Consider the following 27,285-nt stretch of genomic DNA (forward strand, 5'->3'; position numbering starts at 1 on the left):
TCACCATATTGGTCAGACTGGTGTGGAACTCCTGACCTCTTGATCCACCTGCCTCGGCCTCCCAAAGTGCTAGGATTACAGGTGTAAGCCACTGCGCCTGGCCTGTTTCTTTTTTCTTTTTGAGATAGAGTGTTGCTCTGTCACCCAGGCTGGAGTGCAGTGGTACGATCTTGGCTGACTGCAACCTCCATCTCCTGGGTTCAAGAGATTCTCCTGCCTCAGCCTCCCGAGTAGCTGGGACTACAGGCATGTGCCACCATGCCTGGCTAATTTTTGTATTTTTAGTAGAGACGTGGGTTCGCCATGTTGGCCAGGCTGGTCTCAAATTCCTGACCTCAAGGAATCCGCCTGCCTTGGCCTCCCAAAGTGCTGGGATTACAGATGTGAGCCACTGTGCCTGGCCAAGTGTTGGTTTCTTAATGGTTTTTGGCAAGGAGGGGCCGTTACAGATAGGTCCAGGAGAAAGAGGACTTTCTAAATAACAGTGCCGCTCTGCTGAAGAATAGTCTGTCCCACAAGGTAGTGACTTCTTCATCATATATTGTTTGTTTTTAAAGAATTGGGATGGACATCTGTCAGGGATGTCAGCTTTCAGTCATGGAAAGAAACAGAGGGGTTTCCTGGGGGAGGGGTGCCGACAGTGTTGGGGGTAGGGTTGGGCTGCAGAGCTTCTAAAAATTCTAAGTAGAAAGTAGCTTAAATTTCAGCGTATAGGATTTGGCTGTGACCCCCTCTAGTGGCCATTATGCAGAATTAACTGTAATACAAATATTTCAGAACTGAATTGAAAATTTCAGACCTCATGACTAGGGTTTGTGGCTTTTAGGGAATATCCAAAATTCTATGTGGATAATTCTGCATGAAATCCATCACAGTGTCTTGGCTTTTACTGTTTGAATCACATTGATGATTTTTCTAAATTGGAGGCAGCTGCATCAGGAAGACGTCCTTGGCTGGTAGACTTCTGCACCAAGCACATAAAGTCTAGGAGAGCAAAACAAATCAGATTCCTGTCTTCATGATGTTTACATAAATAAACAGCCAATAAGAAAGTAGCAGACTCCGATTAACATTATGGCAGGAAATAAGCAGAGTGTGGTGACAGGGACTAAAGAGGCTGACCTACTTGCATAGGGCGTTCAGGGAAGGTTTCTTTGAAGAGGTGACATTTAAATGAGAAGAGGCAGAATAATATTCCAGTCAGGGAAAATAATAAATGCAAAGGACCTGTGATAGGAACAGCTCATCTCGAAGTGGATGGAAGACTAATATAACTGGAAAATGAAATTAGCAAATGGTATAAGGCAAGGGCCAGATCATACCAGTTCTTGAAGGCCATGGGAAACCTCAAAAGCCATGGGAAATTCAGTTATAACTTTCATCCTATCTTAACAGATTGTATGTATGTATGTACGTATGTATGCATGTATGTGAGATGGAGTCTCACTCTATTGCCCGGGCTGGAGTGCAGTGGTATGATCTTGGCTCATTGCAACCTCTGCCTCCCAGGCTCAAGTGATTGATTCTTTTGCCTCAGGCTCCTGAGTAGCTGGGACTAATGGCATGTGCCACCATGCCTGGCTTATTGTTGTATTTTCAGTAGTGATGGGGTTTTTACCATGTTGGCCATGGCTGGTCTTGAACTTCTGGCTTCAAGTGATCCATCTGCCTTGGCCTACTGAAGTGCTGGGATTACAGGCATGAGCCACCATGCCCAGCCTGTATTCATTTAAAAATTAATTTTGTTGAAATTATCTGTACCCATACTTTGCTTATAAATGGAAGAAGTATTTTTTAAAAACTTGAATTTGATTTCATATTAACTTATTTGATCTGTTGGTTTCTAAGACCATAGATTTCTGTTGTCCTAAACACTCTTTCTGAACCAGCATTTGGTAGTGACAGGTTATTGAATTGGAAACCACAGATTCTTGGTTGAAAAACACAGGACATTGTTCTCTTGAAGACAACATCATTGAGGCACTGACCTCTTTTTAAGGAGGAACTAGAGAGAGTCTTCTCTTTTTGTGAAGACAGCTTCTGTGCTTGAACTACTTCATCCAAAAAGAGACTTACTAGAATTAGCCAAGCCCCAAAGTATGAGAGTTTTTCTGCAATGTGAGAAACTTAACATTGTTTTACTTTGTCATGCAATTTCAGAAGTAAGTTAAAAATTTAAAGCTCAATGTATATTAGTCAGCCTCTTTTGATCTAAGTATATCTTAATTTAGTAGCACTGTGAGAAATGAGGACGATGAATGCTAGACAAAGCCAACACTATCAAGTTTATAAAAAAAAAACATTCAGCATGATTTCAATGTTGCATGGCATGCGGACAGTCAGTGGGCCCACTGGGCTACATGTAGGCACACTGTGTGGTGGTGCCAAGGGGATCAACTTACCTACCTGTGCTGTGTGTTAGCACCTGACTGCTAGATGGTCTGACAGACTGATAGTGAAGCTGACTTTATCAGATAATGCAAGATGCGTGCATATGTTCTTCTTCTTTTTTTTAAGATGGAGTTTTGCTCTTGTTGCCCAGGCTGGCCTGCCATGACATGATCTTGGCTCACTGCAACCTCCGTCTCCCAGTTCAAGTGATTCTCCTGCCTCAGCCTCCTGAGTAGCTGAGATTACAGTCATGTACCACCATGCCTGGCTAGTTTTGTATTTTTAGTAGAGACAGGGTTTCTCCATGTTGATCAAGCTGGTCTCGAACTCCTGACCTCAGGCAATCCACCTGCCTCAACCTCCCAAAGTGCTGGGATTACATGTGTGAGCCACTGTGCCCAGCCCAGATATGTTAATTTCTCAGTCAGAAAGTACAGTACTGTCCTGTGGCACAAAATCGGCAATTGTAAGAATGGTACTTGTTGAGAAGGAGGAAGGGAAGAGGGAGAGAAGAGGCATCAGTGAGATTGACTCTGGCATCCAAGGTAACGTGGCATGAGGAAAAGAACATTAGAATTGCCTACTGCCACTGCCACCCAACTGGAGGTAAAGATTCTGTTAGTATACATGCACTTAATGAGGCCAAGACTCAGCCAGCTACTCAGTCATATAGGGAGTGGGAGCAATAATTCTACAACGGGGTATCTTCAATGTCTAGCCAGGATTAAACTTAATTTGGTTGCAAATTAAATATTATAAAAAGAAATTATTTAGCTGGTTGTAGTGACATGGACCTGTAGTCCCAGCTGCTTGGGTGGCTGAGGTGAGAGGATTGTTTGAGCCCAAGAGTTCAGGGCTGCAGTTGAGCTATGATAAAGCCACTGCACTCCAACCCGGGTGACAGAGCAAGACCCGCCTCAAAACAAAACAGAACAAAGCAAAAAACCAAAAAACCAGTATTAGTACAGTTTGGAGTATCCAAATCATCCATATAACACCTTTGTGAGGACTGTCATGTGATTTTAATGCCCAAGTTTGCACTTTTATATATGATCAAGATCATGCTAAGTGATGATAGTTAATTTTATTAGTTTCCATAAAGTGCATATTTGACACAAAAATTAAATTTAAGCTGGGTGTGGTGGTATGCCCCTATAGTCCCAGCTGCTTGGTAGGCTGAGGTAGGAGGGTCGTTTGAGCCCAAGAGTTCCAGACCAGCCTGGGCAACATCATGTGACCCAATGTGTTCAAAACAAAACAACAACAAAACAAATGTTGCTGGAACAAATAGAGATTTATAGATGAATGAAAAAAGGAACAAAAATATTAAAAAGTAAATATAAAACTTTGCCTTTTGTTGTTCATTCCAAATAAAACCATTCAGTCTTACTCAGTCAGCTTGTGTTTGTCTCTGGGATACCATATGGCTGGACTGGCCATATTGGAAAGATTCTGTCAGTTAGTATATGCTCACTTAATGAGACCAAGACCCAGTCAGCTACTCAGAAGGTCTGTGGATCACATTATCCACAACCCTGAACCTTGGTAATGAGTGCATGGATAGAGCACCAGAGCCTCTAGATTCAGTCAATGTGCTGGCTAATCAAGCTGTTTCTTTTTCTGAGACGTAGTCTTCCTCTGTCGCCAGGCTGGAGCGTGGTTTCGGCTCACTGCAACCTCCGCCTGCTGGGTTCAAGTGATCCTTCTGCCTCAGCCTCCCAAGTAGCTGGGACTACAGGTGTGTGCCACCATGCCTGGCTAATTTTTGTATTTTTGGTAGAGACGATTTCCTCATGCTGGCCAGGATGGTCTCGATCTCTTGACCTCGTGATCCACCCTCCTCAGCCTCCCAAAGTGCTGGGATTACAGGCATGAGCCACCGCGCCCGGCCAAGCTGTTCTTATAGGTCAAGTTGAAAGTAAATGCTGAGCCTGGCACGGTGGCTCACGCCTGTAATCCCAGCACTTGGGAGGCCAAGGTGGGTGGATAACGAGGTCAGGAGTTCGAGGTCAGCCTGGCCAACATGGTGAAATCCCATCTCTACTAAAGACACAAAAAATTAGCTGGTCATGGTGGTGTGCACCTGTAATCCCAGCTACTCGGGAGCTTGAGGCAGGAGAATCGCTTGAATCCGGGAGGTGGAGGTTGTGGTGGGCCGAGATTGAGCCTTTGTACTCCAGCCTGGGCAACAGGGTGAGACTCCGTCTTAAAAAAAAAAAAAAAAAAAAAAAAAAAGTAAATGCTGGTAAAGGTAAAGTAGCAGTTTGAAGGAGGGAGATTACAATATCCAGGTCCTAAAGGTATTCTCTGCCAGGAATACTCCAGACCTACCAGTTCCCATGGCTTCTACTTTCTCAACTTAAATGTCACATCCTCAAAAGGAAAAATTAAAGGATGCTATCCTTAAAAGGAAAACAAATGGAAATAAAAATATGGTTCTTGAAAGAGAAGTCAATAGCTGGGGACACACTCTAGATCAGAAGGGATAAGGATATTAGTAGATTGGAAAAGAGAGCTGAGGAAATTTAAACATTTCTAAATTCTAGCGTTGAAAAAATATCTAAAATTAAATAATATGCATCCTGAAATGATACCAAATACAAAATACCAAGCAGAATATATGAAAGGAAGTCCACACACTGGCCACATTGTGACATTGCATCAGAGATAAATAGAAAAATCTTAGACGTGACCAGAAGGGAGAAGAAGACCAATTATCTACAAAGGAATGACAACTATGTTGACAGCTGGCTTCTCATCAACAGTGATAGATGCCAAAAGACAAAGATGTGAAATTATGAAAATGTTCATTGAGAAAAAAAAAAGCCATCAACCTAGAATTGTATGCCCTGTTAAACTATCATTCAGAAATGAGAGTAAAACTTGCCACAGGCTTTATTAGAGAGATGATTAAGAATTTTCTCAAGAAAAGTGCATCCAGAGGGAAAGCATGGCATACAAACGCAAGCAACTGACTGACCAGAAGACTAAGCACTGGTGCAGATAAAATGTATAAAGATATGTATTTATGTGGCTGAACAATCCCCCGTAAAACACATTTGTATGTTTTAATCAAAAAGATAAAAATGATAACTTCCCTCAATAAAAAGATGATGGCTGGGTGCAGTGACTCATGCCTGTAATCCTAATACTCTGGGAGGTTGAGATGGGAGGATTGCTTGAGGCCAGGAGTTCCAGGTTACAATGAGCTGTGATTGTACCGGTATGCTCCAGCCTGGTTGACAGAGTGAGACCCAGTCTCTTAAAAAACAGAAAAAAGATTGTGTGTGTATGTTCAATGGATAGTTTATTCTAAGCCCTTTAAAATACTGTAGTCGTCACCCCACTTTAGCAATAATTAACATTTTGACAACTTTTTTTTTGAGACAGCATTTCACTCTTGTCACCCAGGATGGAGTCCAGTGGCTTGATCTTGGCTCACTGCAACCTCCAACTTCTGGGTTCAAGCAATTCTCCTGCCTCAGCCTCCTGAGTAGCTAGGACTACAGGTGCCCGCCACCATGCCCAGCTAATTTTTTTATTTTTAGTAGAGACATGGTTTCACCATGTTAGCTAGAATGGTCTTGATCTCCTGACCTCAGGCGATTCACCAACCTCAGTCCCCCAAAGTGCTGGGATTACGGATATGAGCCACTGTGCCTGGCCTTTATGTGCTTTTTACAATCGGGAAAAGAATACAAATAGGAAGCAATTTTAGAATTTGTGGGAAGGGGTAGGCACTCAGGTACGTAGTATGTTGTTCCATGTGCTTTAATATTTGTGTCAAGTATATTAAAAAAGTTTTAAAAAGCAAACTGACAGGTCTTGCTTGCCTCACGTAGGCAATTGATGTAGGACTCTACTCCCATTTCATTGTTTAGAGATTGCTCCTTACTCTTGAATTCCTGGCTTGCCATTTTGATTCCCTTATTGACTTCCTTAATAGTAATGTTTTCAAGTGTTCTGCTTGTGAACAAATCTGAGAGTTACTGGCTAAAATTCAGAAGCTTGAAATGTATCTTAAAGGCCGACAGGAATGCAGAAGTAGCACAAAGTGGGGCACTGAAAAGAAAGCAATCCTTGCCAAAGATGATAAGATCAGGAGGTAAGAAGGAGAGAAGATGCTGCTCTGAGGCTTGCTCTAAGGAAGCATCAGTGGGAGCGGGAGCCACATGATAATTAGACTCATATTGCAAGAGGAGTCTGAGAACTTCTCTGCCAAACTCAAGGCCTATGCAGATGCCTAGGACACAGACAACATACGTCCAGGGCAAAAAGAAAAAAAAAAAAGGCCGGACATGGTGGCTTATGCCTGTAATCTTAGCGCTTTGGGAGGCGGAGGTGGGAGGATCCCTTGAGCTCAGGAGTTTGAAACCACCCTGAACAACATAGTGAGAAATTTCTCTCTCTCTCTCTCTCTCTCTCTCTCTCTCTCTCTCTCTCTCTCTCTCTCTCTCTCTCTCTCTCTCTTTCTCTTTTTCTCACATACACACACATGAGCTATTGAAGATCAAAACAGTTTATAGACTTTGCTTCCAGCTACTCATGGAAAAACTGATCAATCTTCTGCAAGTAATACATGTCAAACAAGAGTGCATTTATGTATATTTACCATAATCAACTGGGGCTAAGTAAACCGGAGTGTGAGATATAAAGTCAGACATTCTTATTGATTTCTACTTTGTCATAGTTGCACGGCTGTGTCAACTCATATCCTTTCTGGAGCCTTACTCTTTGTAAAATGAGTATGATAAAAAAATCAACCCTACCACCTTCACAGGGCTATAGTAAGAGTACTGTGAACTAGTGAAGAGCATGGGCTCTGCAATTAGGTAGGTATGAGCTCAAGTCTTTTTTTTTTTTTTTTTTTTTGAGATAGAGTTTTACTCTTGTTGCCCAGGCTGGAGTGCAATGATACGATCTTGGCTCACTGCATTCTCCACCTCCTAGGTTCAAGTAATCCTCCTGTCTCAGCCTCCCAAGTAGCTGGGATTACAGGCATGTGCCACCATGTCTGGCTAATTTTGTTTTGTATTTTTAGTAGAGACAGAGTTTCACCATGTTCGTCAGGCTGGTCTCAAACTCCTGACCTCAAGTGAGTGATCCACCCACCTTGGCCTCCCAAAATGCTGGGATTACAGGCGTGAGACACTGTGTCCAGCTGGGCTCAAGTCTTAATTGTGATACTTACTTGAATATATTGGGTAAGTTTCAATGTCTTTAAACCTCAATATCTTCATTTGTAAAATGGAATTAATGATGATCCCTCAGGAGTGACTGGAGTATGCTGAAATTTTTGTACAATGTGGATATGTGGCAATTAATATGTAAGTCAGAAATGAGTCAATGTATATAGAAGAACTTTGAAAATTGTAAAGAGTTATATAGTTATTAATGATGATTATCTTTACCACAAGTCTTAGTTTGGTTCTTTACTGATTCTCTCTATTATTTCCAAAGTCCTGAGTTAAAGCACCCTCAAGGAACTCTGATGATATGCAGGACGGTTGATCTCAGTTGGACTGAACAAACCATTGAGAGATGAACTGCCTTTGATAGAGTCTACTTGATACTGATTACACAGATGATTATGTATGCTGACTACATAAAGGCCTTAGGAGGGACTAGTGCTCGTAGGGCATCCCAGTGCCTTTTAGGACTATACACCTTAAGTGTCCCAACAAATGGCATCCTTTGACAGAGTGGTAGAAAGAGCAAAGAACAAAGAACACATGAGAACTGACATACCAGTTTTGTTCTTTTTTAAATTTGTGTACATTGATTCTAGACAGGGCAACCATAAGTATTAGTTAGGTTTCATCAGAAAAACAGAACCAATAGGATCTATTATCTATCTATCTATCTATCTATCTATCTATCTATCTATCTATCTATCTATCTGCTGTCTGTCTGTCTGTCTGTCTATCTATCTATCAATCATCTATCTATCTCTATATCTGTACCTTGGCTCTCGGGTCTTCAAACTCAGAATGGGGCTTACACCACTGGCCCCTGGTTCTCAGGCTTTGGAGCTTGGACTGGAACTACACCACCAACTTTCTTGGGTCTCCAGCTTGCAGACTGCAGATCATGGGACCGCTCAGCCCCCATACTCAAGTGAGCCAATCCTTCATATAAAACCTCTATCTGGCCGGATGCAGTGGTTCATGCCCATAATTCCAGCACTTTGGGAAGCTGAGGTGGGTGGATCCTTTGAGGTCAGGAGTTTGAGACCAGTCTGGCCAACATGGTGAAACCCTGTCTCTATTAAAAATACAAAAATTAGCCAGGCCTGGTGGTGGGCATCTGTAATCCCAGCTACTCAGGAGGCTGAGGCAGGAGAATCGCTTGAACCTGGGAAGTAAAGGATGCAGTGAGGCAAGATTGCTCCATTGCACTCCAGCCTGGGAGACAGAGGAAGACTTTGTCTCAAAAACAAAAACCAAAACACACATCTGAGCCCAGAGATGGAGAGGCTTGCTGAAGAAGAATGCAGGGCAAGATGAAGTGGTTGCAGGCTAGCTAATGCCTCCCATGTCAAAGAGATGGGCCAACAGATATACAATATTGTTTGTGAACTGCAAAAGTGCCTACTTCCACCTTTTCCGCATAAAAATTAAAATGGCTCTGTTTCATTTCTGCCTCTGAAACCTAATGTAGAAATGTCTCATTTCTGAGGCCCATCTTAACTGGAAACAAATTGGGAAAAAAATTCTGGGAAATGTAGCTCAGGCTTGACGCATTACAGAGGCATTATATACATACCATTTTTGTCTCTTACACAAATGCTACCATACTGTATACATTCTTTTGTACCTTGCTTAGAGGTCCTATGAAATTCTTTTTTTTTTTTTTTTCCTGAGATGGAGTTTTGCTCTTGTTGCCCAGGCCTATAGTAAAGTGGCTCAGCTCAGTGTAATCTCAGCTCACTGCAGCCTCCACCTCTTTAAGCAACTCTCCTGCCTCAGCCTCCCAAGGAGCTGGGATTACAGGCATGCACCACTCCCAGCTAATTTTGTATTTTTAGTAGAGACAGGGTTTGACATGTTGGTCAGGCTGGTCTTGAACTCCTGACCTCAGATCATCCACCCACCTCGGCCTCTGAAAGTGCTGGGATTATAGGTGTGAGCCACTGCACCTGGCCCAAATTCCTATATACAGATTTATGCCCTTTTTTGGGGGGGTTGGTGGCACAGTATTCCATTGTGTTTGGTTGTTCCAATCCTTTGCTATTTCAAACAGTGCTGCAATGAATAGCCTTGTGCACAGGTCATTTTGCATATCTGTATGATAAGTCCCTAGAAGTTCAATTTCTCAGCCAAATTGTTTCTCCATTTAAAATACTTATCTATTGTCTAATTGTTCTTTATAGAGATTATATCAATTTTCTCTCCTATTAAGTAAAATATAACAGTGCCTGGTTTCCCATACTTTTGTAACACAGTATATGACCAAATCTGTTTATCTTTGTACATTTTATAGGTAAAAATATATATTTCAGCATGGCAATGTTATTGTAATTTGCATTTTTCTTATGAATGGGTTTGATCTGTAGGGGCTATTTCTGGATAGGGAAAGGAAAGGCAAGAATAAGTTTAGAAATTTCAATTTGAGTTAGATTCAATGTCCTTTTATAAGTTATCTTTAAAATACTAGCCCCTCTTCTTCCAAAACACATTAGATATTAAGGAATTTCTCAGTAGTAACAAATGATAATACTCACGAGAATTAGTACAATTTTACTATACAGCTCTGTTACTATTATTATTGAGATGGACTCTGTCACCGAGGCTGGAGTGCAATGGCACCATCTTGGTTTACTGCAACCTCTGCCTCCCAGGTTCAAGCGATTCTCCTGTCTCAGCCTCCTGAGTAGCTGGGATTACAGGCATATGCCATTATACCCAGTTAATTTTTGTATTTTTTGTAGCAATGGGGTTTCGCCATGTTGGCCAGACTGATCTTGAACTCTTGATCTCAAATGATCCACCTGCCTCAGCCTCCCAAAGTTCTGGGATTAGGCGTCAGCTACCATGCCCAGCATTACAGCTCTATTATTTTAGTGGAAAGCAAAGAATAGAGTTCCAACTAAAGTGGCTAAATCTGCTTTTATTCCAGTTTACAGTAGAAATATATATATTTGGATTGAATGAGAAAAATTCTTGTATAAATATCTGGTTTACTGCAATTAAACATTTTTAGAACAATTTTGGATTGTATTAGTCTGAAAGCAAGGCATAGATACTAGAAAACAATTTTGAGACTCTCTCTCGATAATCATTAATAACAAATATGAAATCTATCTCCATCCCAGGTGTCCTGTGTAGATCAAAGTTATCTAACACAAGTTTGGGGTTAAGTATCATAATCTGTTATTGTTAGAGATGGCTGGATTCTCTCATGTTTTTAGTTCTTTCATTCTTAGAAAAAGATTTACAATTTGAATGGAAAGTAATTGATAATCAAAATATGTCATTAGGTATAGCTGGCAAAATTAATGATTCCGTTTATAACTGAGGTATCTGCATATGACTTGTATATTTTATTGTTTCCTAGTTGAAGATTATTTGATTTAGTAGAAATTTTTTAACATTTCAACTCTCATTCTCTAAACTCTCTTCTTCCTAGAACTCTGTTCTATTCCATGAGAACAAAACAGCTCCCTCCTGGGAAAGCTCTTTTCAAAAGTAAGAGCATATCCTGGCCACATAGTTGGTGTTTATAGTGGTGTTACCTCTGTTAAAGACATTCAGGCCTGGTGCAGCGGCTCACACCTATAAAGCACTTTGGGAGGCCAGGGCAGGTGGATTGCCTGAGCTCAGGAGTTTGCGACCAGCCTGGGCAATGTGGCAAAACCTTGTCTCTACTAAAAATACAAAAAATTAGCTGGGTGTGGTGGTGCATTTCTGTAATCCCAGCTATTCAGGAGGCTGAGGCATGAGAACCTGGGAGGCTGTGAAGGTTGTAGTGAGCTGAGATCGTGCCACTGCACTCCAGCTTGGGCAGTAGAGCAAGACTCTATCTCAAAAATAAAAACAAAAACAAAACAAAAAAGACATTCAGAGATACTGTTAATGGATCTGTGAGAAGTTGGTAAGTCCTCTGGTAAGTATAAGAGATCAGAGATAAGTTCACCTGAATGGAAGGCACACATGAATACTTAGCCATCATACATACCTATCTGTTTTGCCTGTGAAATCAAAATTCCTTTTGACTGTGGTTAAGTGGGTCTGTTCTTGCATTGCTATAAGAAACTACCCGAGACTGGGTAATCTATGAAGAAAAGAGGTTTAATTGGCTCAGTTTCACATGGCTTGGGGAGGCCTCAGGAAACTTAGAAACTTACAATCATGACAGAAGGCAAAGGGGAAGCAGGCACATCTTCACATGGCAGAACAGGAGAGAGTGTGAATGAAGGGAGAAGTGCTACACTTTTAAACAACCAGATCTTGTGACAACTCACTATCATGAGAACAGCAAGAGGGAAATCCACCCCTGTGATCCAATCATCTTCCATTAGGCCCCTCCTCCAACACTGAGGATTACAATTGAAGATGTACAATTGAGATTTGGGTGGGGACACAGAGACAAACCATATCAATGACTTCCTCATCCTAACACTGAGCTATTTCTTGTTAGGAGAGTCAAGAATTGCGAAGGCTTGAGATTTTATTCTACTTTCAAGATAACAAGATAGTCTGCCACTGTTTCCTGGATGTTGGAAGAAGACATGAATGTCCTGGGCCCAAAAGAAAGAACTTTATACTCATGGTAAGTAGGCTGCATAATCTTAATGTTTCCAACTGTTCCTCCTGTCCCCAAGTTCCACAGTGATAATGTGGATGCAGGCCCAGTGAATGTTGTGCACACAGTGGGTTTGTGGCACAGCTGAGGAACCATGAACTTAGGAAACCAACAGTCTTATAAGGGGATTGCTTGCAAACCCGTCCAAACTTTGCCCTGGAGAGCAACATTATCTCTATTATCTGGGACAGCAAACAAATCTGCCCTCCATCCTGGAGGAAGACACTATCTTCTAAGGCTATTCACTTGAGCGGATAACCCAGAGTAAATAAAATCTGTCATAGATGTGCAGAAACACAAGGGACTCATGGAGTCTGCCAACAAGACGTAGGAATACTTGCCTGACCTGCTGCAGATACCAATTCCTATTCCCTCTTCTGCGTTATGTTTTCTATGGTTCTCCATCCTAAGTATCATCTTCTGCTAGTGGGTAATTCCAACATCGGTAAGTAATTCATTGGAAGTACTGGATTATGAGCAAAGGATAAAGAGAACTGTACTAACTCTCTGCATATGTCTCAGGTAGAATTATTAGAATAGAATAAAGGAGGCCAGGCATAGTGGCTCATGCCTATAATCCCAGCACTTTGGGAGGCTGAGGCGGGTGGATCACCTGAGGTTAGGAGTTCGGGACTAGCCTGGCCAACATGGTGAAACCCCATTTCTACCAAAAATACAAAAATTAGCTGGGTGTAGTGGTGCATGCCTGTAATCCCAGCTACCTGGGAGGCTGAGGCAGGAGAATCACTTGAACCTGGGAGGTGGAGGTTGCAGTGAGCAGAGATGTTGACACTCCACTCCAGACTGGGTGACAGAATGAGATTCTGTCTCAAAGAATAAAGGAGAGAGCCCTGAGTTTCTAACTTGACTTCTCAGGGAAGCTTCAAATGTTCATACATGTTTGGGATTTTTAAGTGATATCTAAGTAGGCGAGACAAAGATTCTCTGGGATCTAATAGGGCAATGAAGGTAGATATTTTAATGAAGGTGAGAAATTGTGGGCTTGGACACAGGTGGCACTTTCTGATAGTCATTGGTGAGCTTAAGAATCACAAAGAGATTTGGGAAGTTTAAAAGACCTTGTAGAAAAAATGGGTTTTCAGGGACAAATTATGGTGTCCATAAGAAAACACATCACATACACCAACCACCTGAAATAGCTAACCTTGGCCTAAGGATGCAAAACAGACTTTCTTGGAATTCTCAGTAAGTCCCTAAGGTAATAGGGTACGCTGAACACAGTGAATATTTAAAGAAAGGATCTCTTTGGAGCTTCTGCCAATAAAATATTCTCTAAGTCAAGGAGTAGTCTCACCTCTCAGCTTCTTAATAGTCAAAGTGCTGGTCAGGGTAGCAGGCTTTGGGCATCCTCAGTGTTAGGAACAGACTGACCAGTCCTTGTGTATCCTCTAGGAAAGTGCTCTTTTCACATGCTTTAAAAAATTAATTTCCCCCAGTCTTGATCAGGGGACTATAATTTTAAAAAATTCTACACTTCACTTTAGAACTACTTACTCTGCCAATCTAGATGAAAATGGTGACTGTCTTCTACTGAAGAATGGAAGGTTTCTTACAGCTGTGTTAAGAACAGGAAAGGATTTGTCTGCTTCTTTGTTCTTTTGTAACAAATTAGAAAGAAATTGTTAACAATAACATGTAAAAATACTAGAGAAAATGTTGAAAGGAGAAAATAGCCACCCATAGCAATTACTCTTTTTGTTTTTGAATGTTGCCTGTTGGTCGTTACTTAAATATGTACATATTTTGGGCATAGTTGCAAGAGATATTTTTGGCAAGTATCAAGTCAATTTATGTATATTTCATGCCAGGTCTTTAAGAAATGTTTTTTTTTTTTTCCTTTCTTTCTTTTTTTTTTTTTGAGACAGGGTTTCACTCTTGTTGCCCAGGCTAGAGTGCAAAGGCACGATCTTGGCTCACAGCAACCTCTGCCTCCCAGGTTCAAGTGATTCCCTTGCTCAGTCTCCCAAGTAGTTGGGATTACAGGCTTGCCCCACGATGTCTGGCTAATTTTGTATTTTTAGTAGAGATGGGGGTTCTCCATGTTGGTGAGGCTGGTCTCGAATTCCCAACCTCAAGTGATCCACCCACCTCGGCCTCCCAAAGTGCTGAGATTACAGGCATGAGCCACCACGCCCAGCGTTTTTTTCTTTTAAAAGTCATTATATGATACTAATGTGTTTTAAAAGCCATGACTTAATTTATCTTAACTATCATCTTACTTTATTGAAGGGAATACATTTTCTTCCCGTCGTAGACTCTTAGACCAATTGCTTTTTGGGGTCATTCCTAGTTTTGATAGAGAAACACCCTTATCATCCTCTCTTTATCTAGTGTGACATACAAACATGCATTCAGGTAACCAAAAAGTCATAACTGTCTATTAAAGTATAGGTTAAGCAGAAAAGGGTCTAAAATAATAGCCCAATTTCTGCTGCTTAATATTGTGATCTTATCTGTTGTAAGATAATGTTTGCCCAAGAACATTATCAAAAGGTATCAAAACACTTCTCAAAAGTGTTGATAGCTGGGGAGCCTGTGCTTGGTTAAATCTTCTGGACCTTAGCTGATACCTCTCTATGGAAGTAATCAGTGAAAGATTCAGACTGTCATATTACTTGTGGCTTTTCAATTTCATCTTTATTTATTTATTTTGAGATAGAGTCTCCCTCTGTCAGCCATGTTGGAGTATAGTGGCATGATCACAGCTCACTGCAGCCTTGGCTTCACTGGCACAAGTGATCCTCCCACCTCAGCCTTCCAAGTAGCTGTGACTACAGGTGTGTGCCACTACACTCGGATAATTTTTGTATTTTTTGTAGAGATGGGGTTTTGCCATGTTGCTCAGGCTGGTCTTGAACTCCTGGACTCAAGCAATCTGCCCCCGTTGCAAAGTGGAGTTATAGGCGTGAGCCACTGAGCCCAGCCACATTTGTGGTTTTTTAATCTGTAAGGTTAAAAAAAGGCATAAAGGGCCAGGTGCCATGGCTCATGCTTGTAATCCCAGCACTTTGGAAGGCCAAGGCAGGCAGATCACTTGAAATCACGAGTTCCAGACCAGCCTACTGTACATGGTGAAACACTGTCTCTACCAAAAATACAAAAATTAGCTGGGTGTGGTGGTGCACACCTGTAATTCCAGCTATTCAGGAGGCTGAGGCAGGAGAATCACTTGAACCTGAGAGGCAGAGGTTGCAGTGAGCCAAGATTATGCCACTGTACTCAAGCTTGGGCAACAGAGTGAGACCCTACACAAATAAAATAAGATAAGCATAAGGGTAAGCAACGATAGATGCAGTCGAGAGGAGTTTTAGGGACGTCTTCACTTGTTGGTGGTCCATTTTACCTTCCCAAGACCCTTGGCAATGACTCGAGTCTCTGGCTCAGGAGAGCTCTGAAAACATCACCTAGGCAAATGCATTGTTGGATTGGAAGGCTATCATGGCAGATTGCCATTTCTATTTGTGTTCACCCAAAAGTTGTTTTCTCATTTCCCTGGGCACACAGCTGGTCAAGATTTGCCAGATTTCTTTTCTTTTTTAGACGAAGTCTTGTTTCGTTGCCTAGGCTGGAGTGCAGTGGCACAATCTTGGCTCAGCCGACCAAGTAGCTTGGATTATAGGCGCCTGCTACCACGCCCACCTGATTTTAGTATTTTTAGTAGAGATGGGTTTTCACCATATTGGCCAGACTGGTCTCAAACTCCTGACCTTGGGTGATCTGCCCGCCTTGGCCTTCCAGAGTGCTGGGATTACAGGCATGAGCCACTGTGCCTAGACAAGTTTTTTTTTTTTTTTTTTTTTTTAGCAGAGATGTGATTTCACCATGTTGCCCAGGCTGGTCTTGAACTCCTGACCTCAAGTGATCTGCCTGCCTTGGCATCTCAAAGTGCTGGGATTACAGGTGTGAGCCACCACACTTGGCTGAGATTTGCCGGCTTTCTTTGCAGCCAGGTCCTTTTGTGTCTGGCTTATTTCACTTAGCATAATTGTTCTAAAGTTTATCCCTATTGTAGCAGGTAGCAGAATTTCTTTCCTGTTTACTATTAAATAATATGGCCATGTGACTGAGTTCTGGCCAATGGGATGAGAACTCATGTGATGTGTGCCTCTTCCAGGCCTGGACCATAATAACCTTTTACAGATGAGCCTCCATGTTCTTCCTCTTTCCTGCTTGATGCAGAAGGGTGTGACATCCTTAGGAGCTCTGACTTTCCTAGAAGGGGAAGCCATAAGATGGAAGCCTGTCAGGAGAGAGTTATCCTCTGATTAGGAACACCTGTTTTGCACTTTAGCAAGCATTAGATTTCCATTGTGTTAGGCAAATGAGACTTTAGGGTTGTATCCATAACAGCTGCTAATGTTACCCTAATTAATCTAATTATAAAATGAAAGTTATCTGATTTGTATAATCACACACACACACACACACACACGTTTTTGTTCCTCTGTAAACCTATGACTGTGGCAGAGAGGATACTAGCTAAAAATGTTTTGAAGTTAAAACACAGCTGGGGACTGAGATACTACTCAGAGAAGAAAAGTATCTGTAAGATAACAAGAAGCAGCACAAAGTAATGCTTAAGCAAGAGGGAACTGGGGTCAGACTGTCTGGGTTTGAATCCTGGCTCTGCCTCTTGTAATCTGCAACCTTGGACAGTTGAACTTTTTTTGCTTCCATTTCGTCATCTATAAAATGGAAATAATAACAATAATATGTATCTTATAAGAATCTTGTAAGATTCAAATGAGGTAATACGTGTTAAATGCTTACAGCAGTGCCTGACAAAGGAAGCACTCCATAAATGTTAATTAATTATTATTACCAAGTAAAAACCTTGCGTCAAGCAGGGAGGGGCCCAGAGTCTAGAGGAGGTGGGGGTGGGGGGGGTGTGGGGAGCAGAAGCTGCTGCTTCTCCTGGCTAGCAACACCTCTCGTCAATGTGATTCTCAACTAGGCAGGTTAAATCTTGTGGCAAGACACCTCCAAACGGAAGAGCACCTTAAGCTTCTGGAAAGAATATCCCTCCTTCCTGATCATCTGCCACAGGTATCTCCTGCCTCCTGTGGGTGCCCCTGCCTTGGTCAGCACTAAATAGAAGGTTGCACATATTTCCTCCTCTTTCTCTCCAGATCCCTTCTGTTCTCCATGTCTTCAAGATGGAGAAGCAAAGCAGATATTTAGGGAGCCACAGACCTCTGTCATTATTTATTTATTTATTTGAGATGGAGTTTCACTCTTGTTGCCCAGGCTGGAGTGCAACAGCACAATCTCGGCTCACTGCAACCTCTACCTCCGGATTCAAATGGTTCCCCTGCCTCAGCCACCTGAGTAGCTGGGATTACAGTCACCTGCCACCAGTCCCAGCTAATTTCCTTTTTTGTATGTTTAGTAGAGACAGGGTTTTACCATGTTGGTCAGTCTGGTCTTAGACTCCTGACCTCAAGTGATTCACCTGCCTTGACCTCCCAAAATGCTGGGATTATAGGCATAAACCACTGTACCTAGCCTGTCGTTGTTTATTATTGGTTTTACCTCTAGTTAGCCTCAGGTAAAATGAACTGCCTTCAAGACATCTTCAGTAGTAAGCTAGAATCCTATTTAAAGTCAGTAACATATGGAATCTTTTTACAAAATACAGGATTGAGACCCAGAGTAACAATTTGTTAGGTAGAAAATAGGCATAAAGATTTAAAAATTTGTATTTTTTATTGTCGTAATACGTAACAAATGTTTACTACTGTAACCATTTTGAATGTACATTATACACATTCACTGAGTTGTGCAGCCACCAGCACTGTCTATTCCAGAACGTGTTCATCACTGCAAACAGAAACTCCATAACCATTCAACAGTTCCCCATTCCCCCTTTCTCCCAGCCCCCGTCACCTCTAGTCTACTTTCTGTCTCTATGTATTTGCCTATTCTTGGTGCCTCGTATAATTGGAATAATGCGATATTTGTCCTTTTGTGTCTGGCTTATTTCGCTTAGCATAATTGTTTATAAAATTTATCTCTATTGTAGCATGTAGCAGAATTTCTTTCCTGTTTATGGTTAAATAATATTCTATCATAGGTATATACCACATTTTGTTTATCCATTCATCTACATGGGGTGTTTCCACCTTTTGGTTATTGTGAATAATGCTGCAATGAATATTGGTGAATAAGTACTTGTTTGAGTCCCTGCTTTCCAATCCTAAGTATATTCCCCAGGGATATTAAGTACATTCCCCAGGGAATATATATATCCCTGGGGAATATACTTAGGATTGGAAATGCTGGTAATTCATGTTTTTATTTTTTATTTTTTTGAGATGGAGTTTGACTCTGTGGCCCAGGCTGGAGTGCAGTGGCGCGATCTCCGCTCACTGCAACTTCTGCCTCCCAGGTTCAAGCGATTCCCCTGCCTCAGTCTTTTGAGTAGCTGGGATTACAAGTGCGTGCCACCATGTCTGGCTAATTTTTGTATTTTTAGTAGAGACAAGGTTTCACCATATTGGCCAGGCTGGTCTTAAACTCCTGACCTCAAGTGATCCTCCTGTCTTGGCCTCCAAGTGCTGGGATTACAGGTGTAAGCCACTACACCTGGCTAGTTCATGATTTTAAATAGGTGATTTGTACATGTGTCTCACTGACAGGAAGTGTTTCACATAATATATCCTTACTGCAAGGGAATGTGGTGGGGCTAAGAAAATGAGGTTTTAATTTTTTTCCCCAGTCTTTTTTTTTTTTTTCCTTTGAGATGAAGTCTTGCTCTGCTGCTCAGGCTGGAGTGCAATGGCATGGTTTCTATCCACTGCAACCTCTGCCTCCTGGGTTCAAGTGATTCTCCTGCCTTAGTGTCCAAGTAGCTGGGACTACAGGCACATAGTCTAATTATTGTATTTTTGGTAGAGATGGGGTTTCACTATGTTTGCCACCACATCCAGCTAATTATTGTATTTTTAGTAGAGATGGGGTTTCACTATGTTTGCCAGGCTGGTCTCAAACTCCTGACCTTGTGATCACCTGCCTCGGCCTCCCAAAGTGCTGGGATTACAGGTGTGAACCACCGCACCTGGCCTCCCCAGTCTTTTTGTAGATAAAGGCAATATAATATGGGCTGGGAAAAGGTGGTGAATGAGTCCACCTACAGTACCTGCCACAATTGATATCCTAGAGGATGAATTTAGAACTAAGATTCTATACTCCCCAGCAGGGAATATGAATGGGCATTGCTTCCCAACAGTACCTATGTTGTTGGTATTCTATAAATTCAAATTCAATGCCGTCCTTTTTTCCTGGATCTAATTTTGCATGATTTTATGACTTAAGGGAACTGCTTCATCTAGTTTCAGTGGGAATTGAGATAAATCTGCTTTTGATAGGTAATTACCCATGGTTTGGTTTATATAAAATAAGCTTTCCAACAGAAGGGGGGCACTCAACTGTAGATGAAGATAATTAAATGATAATTAAAATGGGGGTGGGTTAGCAATAACAACACAAATGGGGAAGGGGCAAGATGGCATACTGCAAAGGAAACCATTTCTGTTGGAATGCTTAGAATTAAATACATTTAGTTCTGTTTAAAGATTACTATTCAAAAATGATTATTCAATTACTCTAGTATTTGCTGTCTAACTTACCCAAAGACATTTATTTATCACCATAAGCTTGGGAATAGGATCTAGCCATTGCATCTGTAGACTCCAGAAATTCAGAAAGAAGATTCAGCCTTACCTTTGATATAATTTTTTTTTTCAGAGACAGAGTTTCTCTATTGCCCAAGCTGGAGAGTGTAATGGTGAGATCTTGGCTCACTGCACCTCTGCCTTTCAGGTTCAAGTGGCTCTCCTGCCTCAGCCCCCCGAGTAGTTGGCACCCACCACCATGCCTGGCTAAGTTTTGTACTTTTAGTAGATGGGGTTTCACCATGTTGGCCAGGTTGATCTTGAACTCCTGACCTCACATGATTTGCCTGCCTTGGCCACCCAAAGTGCTAGGATTAAAGGTGTGAGCCACAGCACTCAGCCTGATATAAATTTTAAATGCTCCATTACTTTTTATTTTTTTGAGACGGAGTCTTGCTTTGTTGCCTGGGCTGGAGTGCAACAGCATGATCTCGGCTCACTGCAACCTCTGCCTCCCAGGTTCAAGCGATTCTCCTGCTTCAGCCTCCCAAGTAGCTGGGATTACAGGCACCCACCACCACTCCTGGCTATTTTTTTTTTTTTTGTATTTTTAGTAGAGATGGGGTTTTACCACATTGGTCAGGCTGGTATTGAACTCCTGTGTGATCTGCCTGCCTCAGCCTCCTAAAGTGCTGGGATTACAGGCTTAAGCCACCACATCTGGCCTAAATCCTCCATTATTAAGAAGAAAATCACCAAGGTAACAGGCTTATCAGTAATGAATTCAAGAATGGAATGAAGGATGGAAAGAGCAAAGCATGTATTAGGCATTTTGTATGTATCTGTCACATATATAGCCAAAGAAAGAGAAGGATGAGGGTATTAGCTAGGATACAATCTCAGATGAAGGTAACAGAGCCCTACAGTAACAGCATGCTGAACAAGATGGAAGCTTATTTCTGTCTTGCGAAGCTGGCCCAGGGCAGGTATAGTGGCTCTGTCCACAAGATCATGCAGAGGCCTTGGCTGCTTCTTCCCTGTTTCTTTGCCATTCCAAGCAGAAGGGTAGAAGCAAGGGAAACCCATCCCTTACTTTAAAGGGTATGACCAGAAATCACACCCCATTGTGCTCAGGATTTAGACTTATGGCCATACCTAGCTACAAGTGAGTCTGGTTTTTATTTTGGATACCCATGTGTCCAGCTAAGAATTAGGGGTGCTATTATTTAAAAAGAAGATAATAAATTTTGAGATGCTGTTGTAGGCTGTTTGTGTTGCTATACCAAAGTATCTGAGACTGGGTAATTTATAAAGAACAGAAATTTATTTCTCACAGTTCTCACAGCTGGGAAGTTAAAGGTCAAGGTACCAGCAGGTTTGGTTGTCTGGTGAAGGCTGCTCTTTGATTCCAAGATGGTGCCTTATTGCTGCATGCTATGGAGGGGAGAAATGCTGTGTGAGGCTTCCTTTATAAAGGCCTTAACCCCATTCATGAAGAAGATGCTCTCATGGCCTACCCACCTCTTAATGACCCCACCTATTAATACTACCAATTGGCCATTGTATTAGTCCATTCTCACACTGCTATAAAGAACTACCTGATCCTGGGTAATTTATAAAGAAAAGAGGTTTAATTGGCTTACAGTTCTGCAGACTGTACAAGAAGCATGGCTGCGGAGACCTCAGGAAACTTACAATCATGGTGGAAGGGCAGAGGGAAGTAAGCACGTCTTCAGATGGCAACAGGAGAGAGAGAGTAAAGGGGGACATGTGATACACTTTTAAACAACCATGTCTTGTGGGAATGCACTCATAATCATGAGAACAGCAAGGGGGAAATCCACATCCCTGATTCAATTACCTCCCACCAGGTTCTCCCCAACATGGGAAATTACAATTTGACATGAGATTTGAGTGGGGACACAGAATCAAACCATATCAGCCGTTACATTTCAACAGCTATATTTTGGAGGGGACACAGTCAAACTATAGCAGATACAGTGAACCATCTTTTGCCACAATAAAACTGTTGCTGTTATAGAAAACAGAACAATTATTTTAAAGCAAATTTGAAAAACTCGAAGCCAGGGGGCTCTCAGGTTTGTGGAGAAACAAATCTCTCTCATGCTCTTGCCCTGTTAATAACCCATGACTCCTTATGAGTTTTGGGGCTTTGAAGTAGACACTCAGAGCCAGCTGTTGCTGGTTATTGCTTTGCATTAGCCCCTTGCCAAGCAAGCCAGGCCCTGGGGAATTCTGCTACCACAGGAGACACTCAGAGAAGAGTGCTCTCTCTCTCTGACTGAGTGAGGTATTGCAGACTGGATTAATTCTCTATGACTGCCCGTTATTTCCTGTGAAGAGGATGGTGGTCACCCCTTCCCTCTGTAAATCTGCTACTTCTTTTTCTAATCTGATGCACAAAAATTTGAAAAGAAGTGAGTAGAAAAACTAGGACACAACTATGGTGGTGTGGGAGGCACCACAGGAAGAGAAGTCAATAGGTTGGTTGGAGAGAGAAAGTTTCTACGAGGCCTCTGGGTGGCCCATGGAGAGAGAGGTGGATGTTAGGGAGAAAGAACCAAGAGGCTGGGCACAGTGGCTCACATCTGTAATCCCAACACTTTGGGAGGCCGAGATGGGTGGATCATGAGCTCAGGAGTTTGAAACTAGCCTGACCAACATGGTGAAACCCCATCTCTACTGAAAGTAAAAAAATTAGCTGGCCTTGGTAGCACACGCCTATAATCCCAGCTACTCAGGAGGCTGAGGTAGGAGAATCACTTGAACCCGGGAGGCGGAGGCTGCAGTGAGCTGAGATCATGCCACTGCACTCCAGCCTGGGTAACAGAGCGAGACTCTGTCTCTCAAAAAAAAAAAAGAGAGGGGAATAAAATGGATAATAAGGATGGGTGTGGTGGCTCATGTCTGTAATCTCAGTGCTTTGGGCCAGGCGCGGTGGCTCAAGCCTGTAATCCCAGCACTTTGGGAGGCCGAGGCGGGTGGATCATGAGGTCAAGAGATCGAGACCATCCTGGTCAACATGGTGAAACCCCGTCTCTACTAAAAATATAAAAAAAAGAAGTAGCTGGGCATGGTGGTGTGTGCCTGTAATCCCAGCTACTCGGGAGGCTGAGGCAGGAGAATTGCCTGAACCCAGGAGGTGCAGGTTGCGGTGAGCCGAGATCGCGCCATTGCACTCCAGCCTGGGTAGCAAGAGTGAAACTCCGTCTCAAAAAAAAAAAAAAAAAAAATCTCAGTGCTTTGGGAGGCTGAGGCAGGTGGATCACCTGAGGTTAGGAGTTTGAGGCCAGCCTGGTGAAACCCCATCTCTACTAAAAATATAAAATTAGCCAAGTGTGATGTTGCATGCCTGTAATCCCAGCTACTCAGGAGGCTGGGACAGGAGTATTGCTTGAACCTGGGAGGAGGAGGTTACAGTGAGCTGAGATTGCACTACTGCACTCCAGCCTGGGAGACAGCAAGACCATGTCTTAAAAAGGAGAGAAAATGGATAATGAGCACGAGCAAAGGAAATAGATTTCCTTCCTAATGAAAGTGAGGTAGGTCTGGGGAAGCTCTCAATCTCATGCATCAGAGGTTGAGGCAGGCATACATCTGAGGTGGCAGAGGCTACTAACCTAACATAAAGTGTACCCACAGAAAGATCGTAAGTGAGGCAATTCTAGGGAATTATAGCAGGACCAAGTATGTCACAGTGTGGAGGAAATCCCAGTGGAAAGCCCCCAAATGTTCAGTCTCTTGACATGCTCCAGCATTCTTCCCACTGGGACCCCTGTCCACCAACCTCCACTAAGTTACCCACTTTCCTATGATCCCCTTGTCTCCCTACTTCCCACCTTGATCAGTCCGGATTCCATGGTTCATCCCTGACATCACCCCCTGACATGACACTCAATTCACCTGCCTCTCTCTCCACCCACACTTTCCTGGCAAAACCCCAACTCTGATGAACTTAGCACCTCTCATCCTCATTCCCTGCCCGCACCTGAGCAGCTGGCTAGGCCTGGAGAAAAGTCCACAAAGGATGGTGAATGTCAGGAGCCCACAGCCTTGTCCAGTTGTCCAGCTTATTGCCAAGGTCAAGTTGTTCTCCCTCTTTGAAATGACTACATTATAGCTTTTCCTCTGCCATCAGACTTTGAATCTCACCTCTCTCCTTCTCACTTTTAGCTGTTGGCCTGGCTCCTTTTGGGATTTTTCTTGGAATTTTTATCTTATCTTATTTTTTTGAGACAGAGTCTTGGTCAGGTGTGTTGGCTCACACTTGTAATCCCAGTACTTTGGGAGGCCCAGGTGAGTGGATCATTTGAGGTCAGGAGTTCAAGAAAGAGTCTTGCTCTGTTGCTGAGGCTGGAGTGCAATGGCACAATCTCAGCTCACTGCAACCTCCGCCTCCTGGGTCCAAGCAATTCTCTACCTCAGCCTCCCAAGTAGCTGGGGTTATAAACATGCGCCGCCACGCCCAGCTAGTTTTGTGTTTTCAGTAGAGACAGTGTTTTGCCATGTTGGCCAGGCTCATCTTAAACTTTGAATGTACTTTCATTGGTAGCTGCCTATGCTCTGCCTTCTGGAGTGTTGCAATGAATGTCCCATTCTTGCTCCAATCACTGGCACCATGTATTCCCTGGTCCACCCCTTCTTGCTCAAGGACTTGCTCCTGCAATCATCCCCTTTCTCTGTGTCACTGTCTGTCCCCTGCTTTCCCAACTGGGTGATTCCCATCAGTGTACAAACATGAGGTAATACTTCCCAGGTAAGAAAATACCTCCCCGGCCTAGCATGGTGGCTCATGCCTGTAATCCCAGCCCTTTGGGAGGCAAAGATGGGAAAATCACTTGAGGCCAGGAGTTTGAGACCAGCTTGAACAACATAGTGAGACTCTGTCTCTAAAAAAATAATTTTAAAAAATAGCTAGGTGTGGTGATGCTCACTTGAGGCTGCAATGAGGTATGATTGAGCCACTATACTCCAGCCTAAAAAAGAAAAGGAAAAAAGGAGAGAAGAAATAGAAAGAGAGAGAAATAAAGGAAGTGCCTCTCTGATCCCATATCCTCCTCCAGCAATGGCTCCATTTCTCAGCTTCTCTGAACAGCAACATTCTAAGCAATCCTGAAATACCATATTGGGTGGGACTTTCCCTGTGGTCCTAGAACTGATGATGAGCGTTAAAGATGGAGACAAAGAAGTGTATTAAGAGATGGTTTAATTGTCTCTTTCCCCAGCTGTCACTTCACTCTTCCTATCAATCCTTAGTTTATATTAAGAAAAAAATAGAGGGGATCACACCAGCTGTCGGCCTAGTGGGGAGAGCTGTGCCCTTCATTCTCCTCCCATAAAGCAAGTGAGGGGTCCCAGAGACCCACTTGTGACTGCAAGTCGAGGAGATGATATCCTTTCTCCAGCTGGGCATCTGTCTCCCTCTGGCCTTCTGAGTGGGGTACATGGAAGCTAGGGGGCGACCAGGCAGAGGAGAGGCTGCAGCAGGCAGCTTGTCCTCCCTGTTGGGAGTGTTAAGTTTTTGTGGTTCAAGGAAACCCAAGGAAAGGTTTTGAGCCCACTGACTAGAACTGTCAGGGATGAAGTGGGAGGAGAAGCTGAGCGGGTGGAAGAGGTCTGAGCCAAGGTCAGATATCCCACCTCAGGAATCTGGCAGCGGGAGTTGAAAAGAACGGACTCCTTCGGGGCCACACTCCAACTCCAAAAGCTGGTTGGCTTGTGGGAGTGGGTGGGGATGAGATTAAAATGATTGACAAGATTAGCACTTAAAATGGAATAGAGTTAATAATTGAAAGTCACCAGAAAGTTAAGACATCTGCTCAATATTTCATTAAGTAACAGGAAAATGAAATTCAACTGGAAAGTGATTGAAAGCAACAATTGAAGAAAATTAAAGCTGTTTGCCTTCTATACCTTACCAAGTCCAGACTTCTGAATAGACCTGTTGCATCTTGTCTTCTCTCTCTCATCTCTTATTTTCTTTCTTTTTATTTTTTAAACATTAACCTTTATTTTATCAAGGCTGTACATGTATTGTTTAAAAAAGTCATGTAGTTTTAAAAATTAAAATCGAACAGTTTTACAAGGCTTAGAATAAAAAGGATTATCCAACTTCTTCCCCACAGAAGCAACTTCTTTCTATTTTAAAGCCGTTTCTTTAGGTTTTCTTTATCTTTATTTTTTTTCCCCAAATAACTGCTACTTCTGATTTTTTTGGTTTTATATAGTATCTATTGACTTCCTGTTGTGGGAAATGAGGAATTGGTCTTTTACCCTCTGTTTCTTCTTACCATCCTCCTAATCCTTCCTTCCTTCCTTCCTTCCTTCCTTCCTTCCTTCCTTCCTTCCTTCCTTCCTTCCTTCCTTCCTTCCCTCTTCCCTTCCTCTCTTCTTTCCTTATTCCCTTCCTCCCTTCCCCCCTTCCCCTTCCCTCCCTCCCTCCTTTCTTCTCTCTTTCTCTTTCTCTCTCCCACTTTCCCCTCCCCTTTCCTTACCTTTCTTTCATTTTTGATGAAGTCTCACTCTATTGGCCAGGCTGGAATGCAGTGCTGCGATCTCCACTGACTGCAACCTCCACTACCTGGGTTCAAGCTATTCTTCTTCCTCAGCATCCCAAGTAGCTGGAATAACAGGTGCACACCCACCACGCCCAGCTAATTTTTTTTTTTGTATTTTTAATAGACATGGGGTTTCACCATGTTGGCCAGGCTGATCTTGAACTCCTGACCTCAAGTGATCTGCCACCTCAGCTTCTCAAAGTGCTGGGATTACAGGTGTGAGCCACCACGGCTGGCCCAGGTTCTGGTCTTTTGATTGGGTGATGGAGTGGCAGTCACCCAGCTGTGTGTGGGTGAGGAGAGGATCTAGGAGTCTTTTTCTTCCTATGAAGATTTTCACTCATTCCTGCTTTCACCTCCTTCTAGCAACCCCACCTTCCCAAGTACTTGGTATCTTCAACTCCTGAAACTTCCTGAGGTTCTTGGCATGAATTAGACCACTTCTTGCTCCTCTAGACTATAGATCCTCAACTTTCAATTTTCTTCAGGCTTCTGAGTCACTTAGTGTTCACCCATCTACTTTCTTTCTTTTCTTTTTTTTTTTTTTTGAGACGGAGTTTTGCTCTGTCACCCAGGCTGGAGTGCAATGGCACAATCTCGGCTCACTGCAACCTCCGCCTCCTGGGTTCAAGTGATTCTCCTGCCTCAGCCTCCTGAGTAGCTGGGACTACAGGCACGCACCACCACGCCTGGCTAATTTTTGTATTTTTAGTAGATATGGGGTTTCTTTATGTTGGCCAGTCTTGGCTTGAACTCCTGACCTCAGGCGATCTACTCATCTTGACCTCCCAAAGTGCTGGGATTACAGGTGTGAGCCACCATACCCGGCCTCATCCATCTACTTTCTCGATTCCAAAATCGTATTGACATCTCTCATA

General features: G+C 42.8%; 1 protein-coding gene across 5 annotated transcripts in view; it reads left to right on the top strand.

Moving 5' to 3' along the window:
• The window catches only part of LOC128929630 (uncharacterized), a 55,671-nt gene that overhangs the window by 9,712 nt on the left and 18,674 nt on the right, over window positions 1-27,285 (top strand). For 4 of the 5 annotated variants that reach the window (XR_013526601.1, XR_013526602.1, XM_078349288.1 and 1 more), the window contains exon 2: window positions 12,031-12,162. Coding sequence is in view for 3 of the 5 variants with exons in the window: in XM_078349288.1 (XP_078205414.1) it covers window positions 12,107-12,162 (56 nt within the window). In the remaining 2 variants the exon portion in view is untranslated. Of the gene's footprint in view, window positions 1-6,800; window positions 7,596-12,030; window positions 12,163-27,285 lie in introns of those variants that run through there. The other variant, XM_078349287.1, reaches the window with a different exon arrangement.

Source organism: Callithrix jacchus, chromosome 14, assembly GCF_049354715.1.
Source record: "Callithrix jacchus isolate 240 chromosome 14, calJac240_pri, whole genome shotgun sequence".
NCBI classification, from domain to species: domain Eukaryota; kingdom Metazoa; phylum Chordata; class Mammalia; order Primates; family Cebidae; genus Callithrix; species Callithrix jacchus.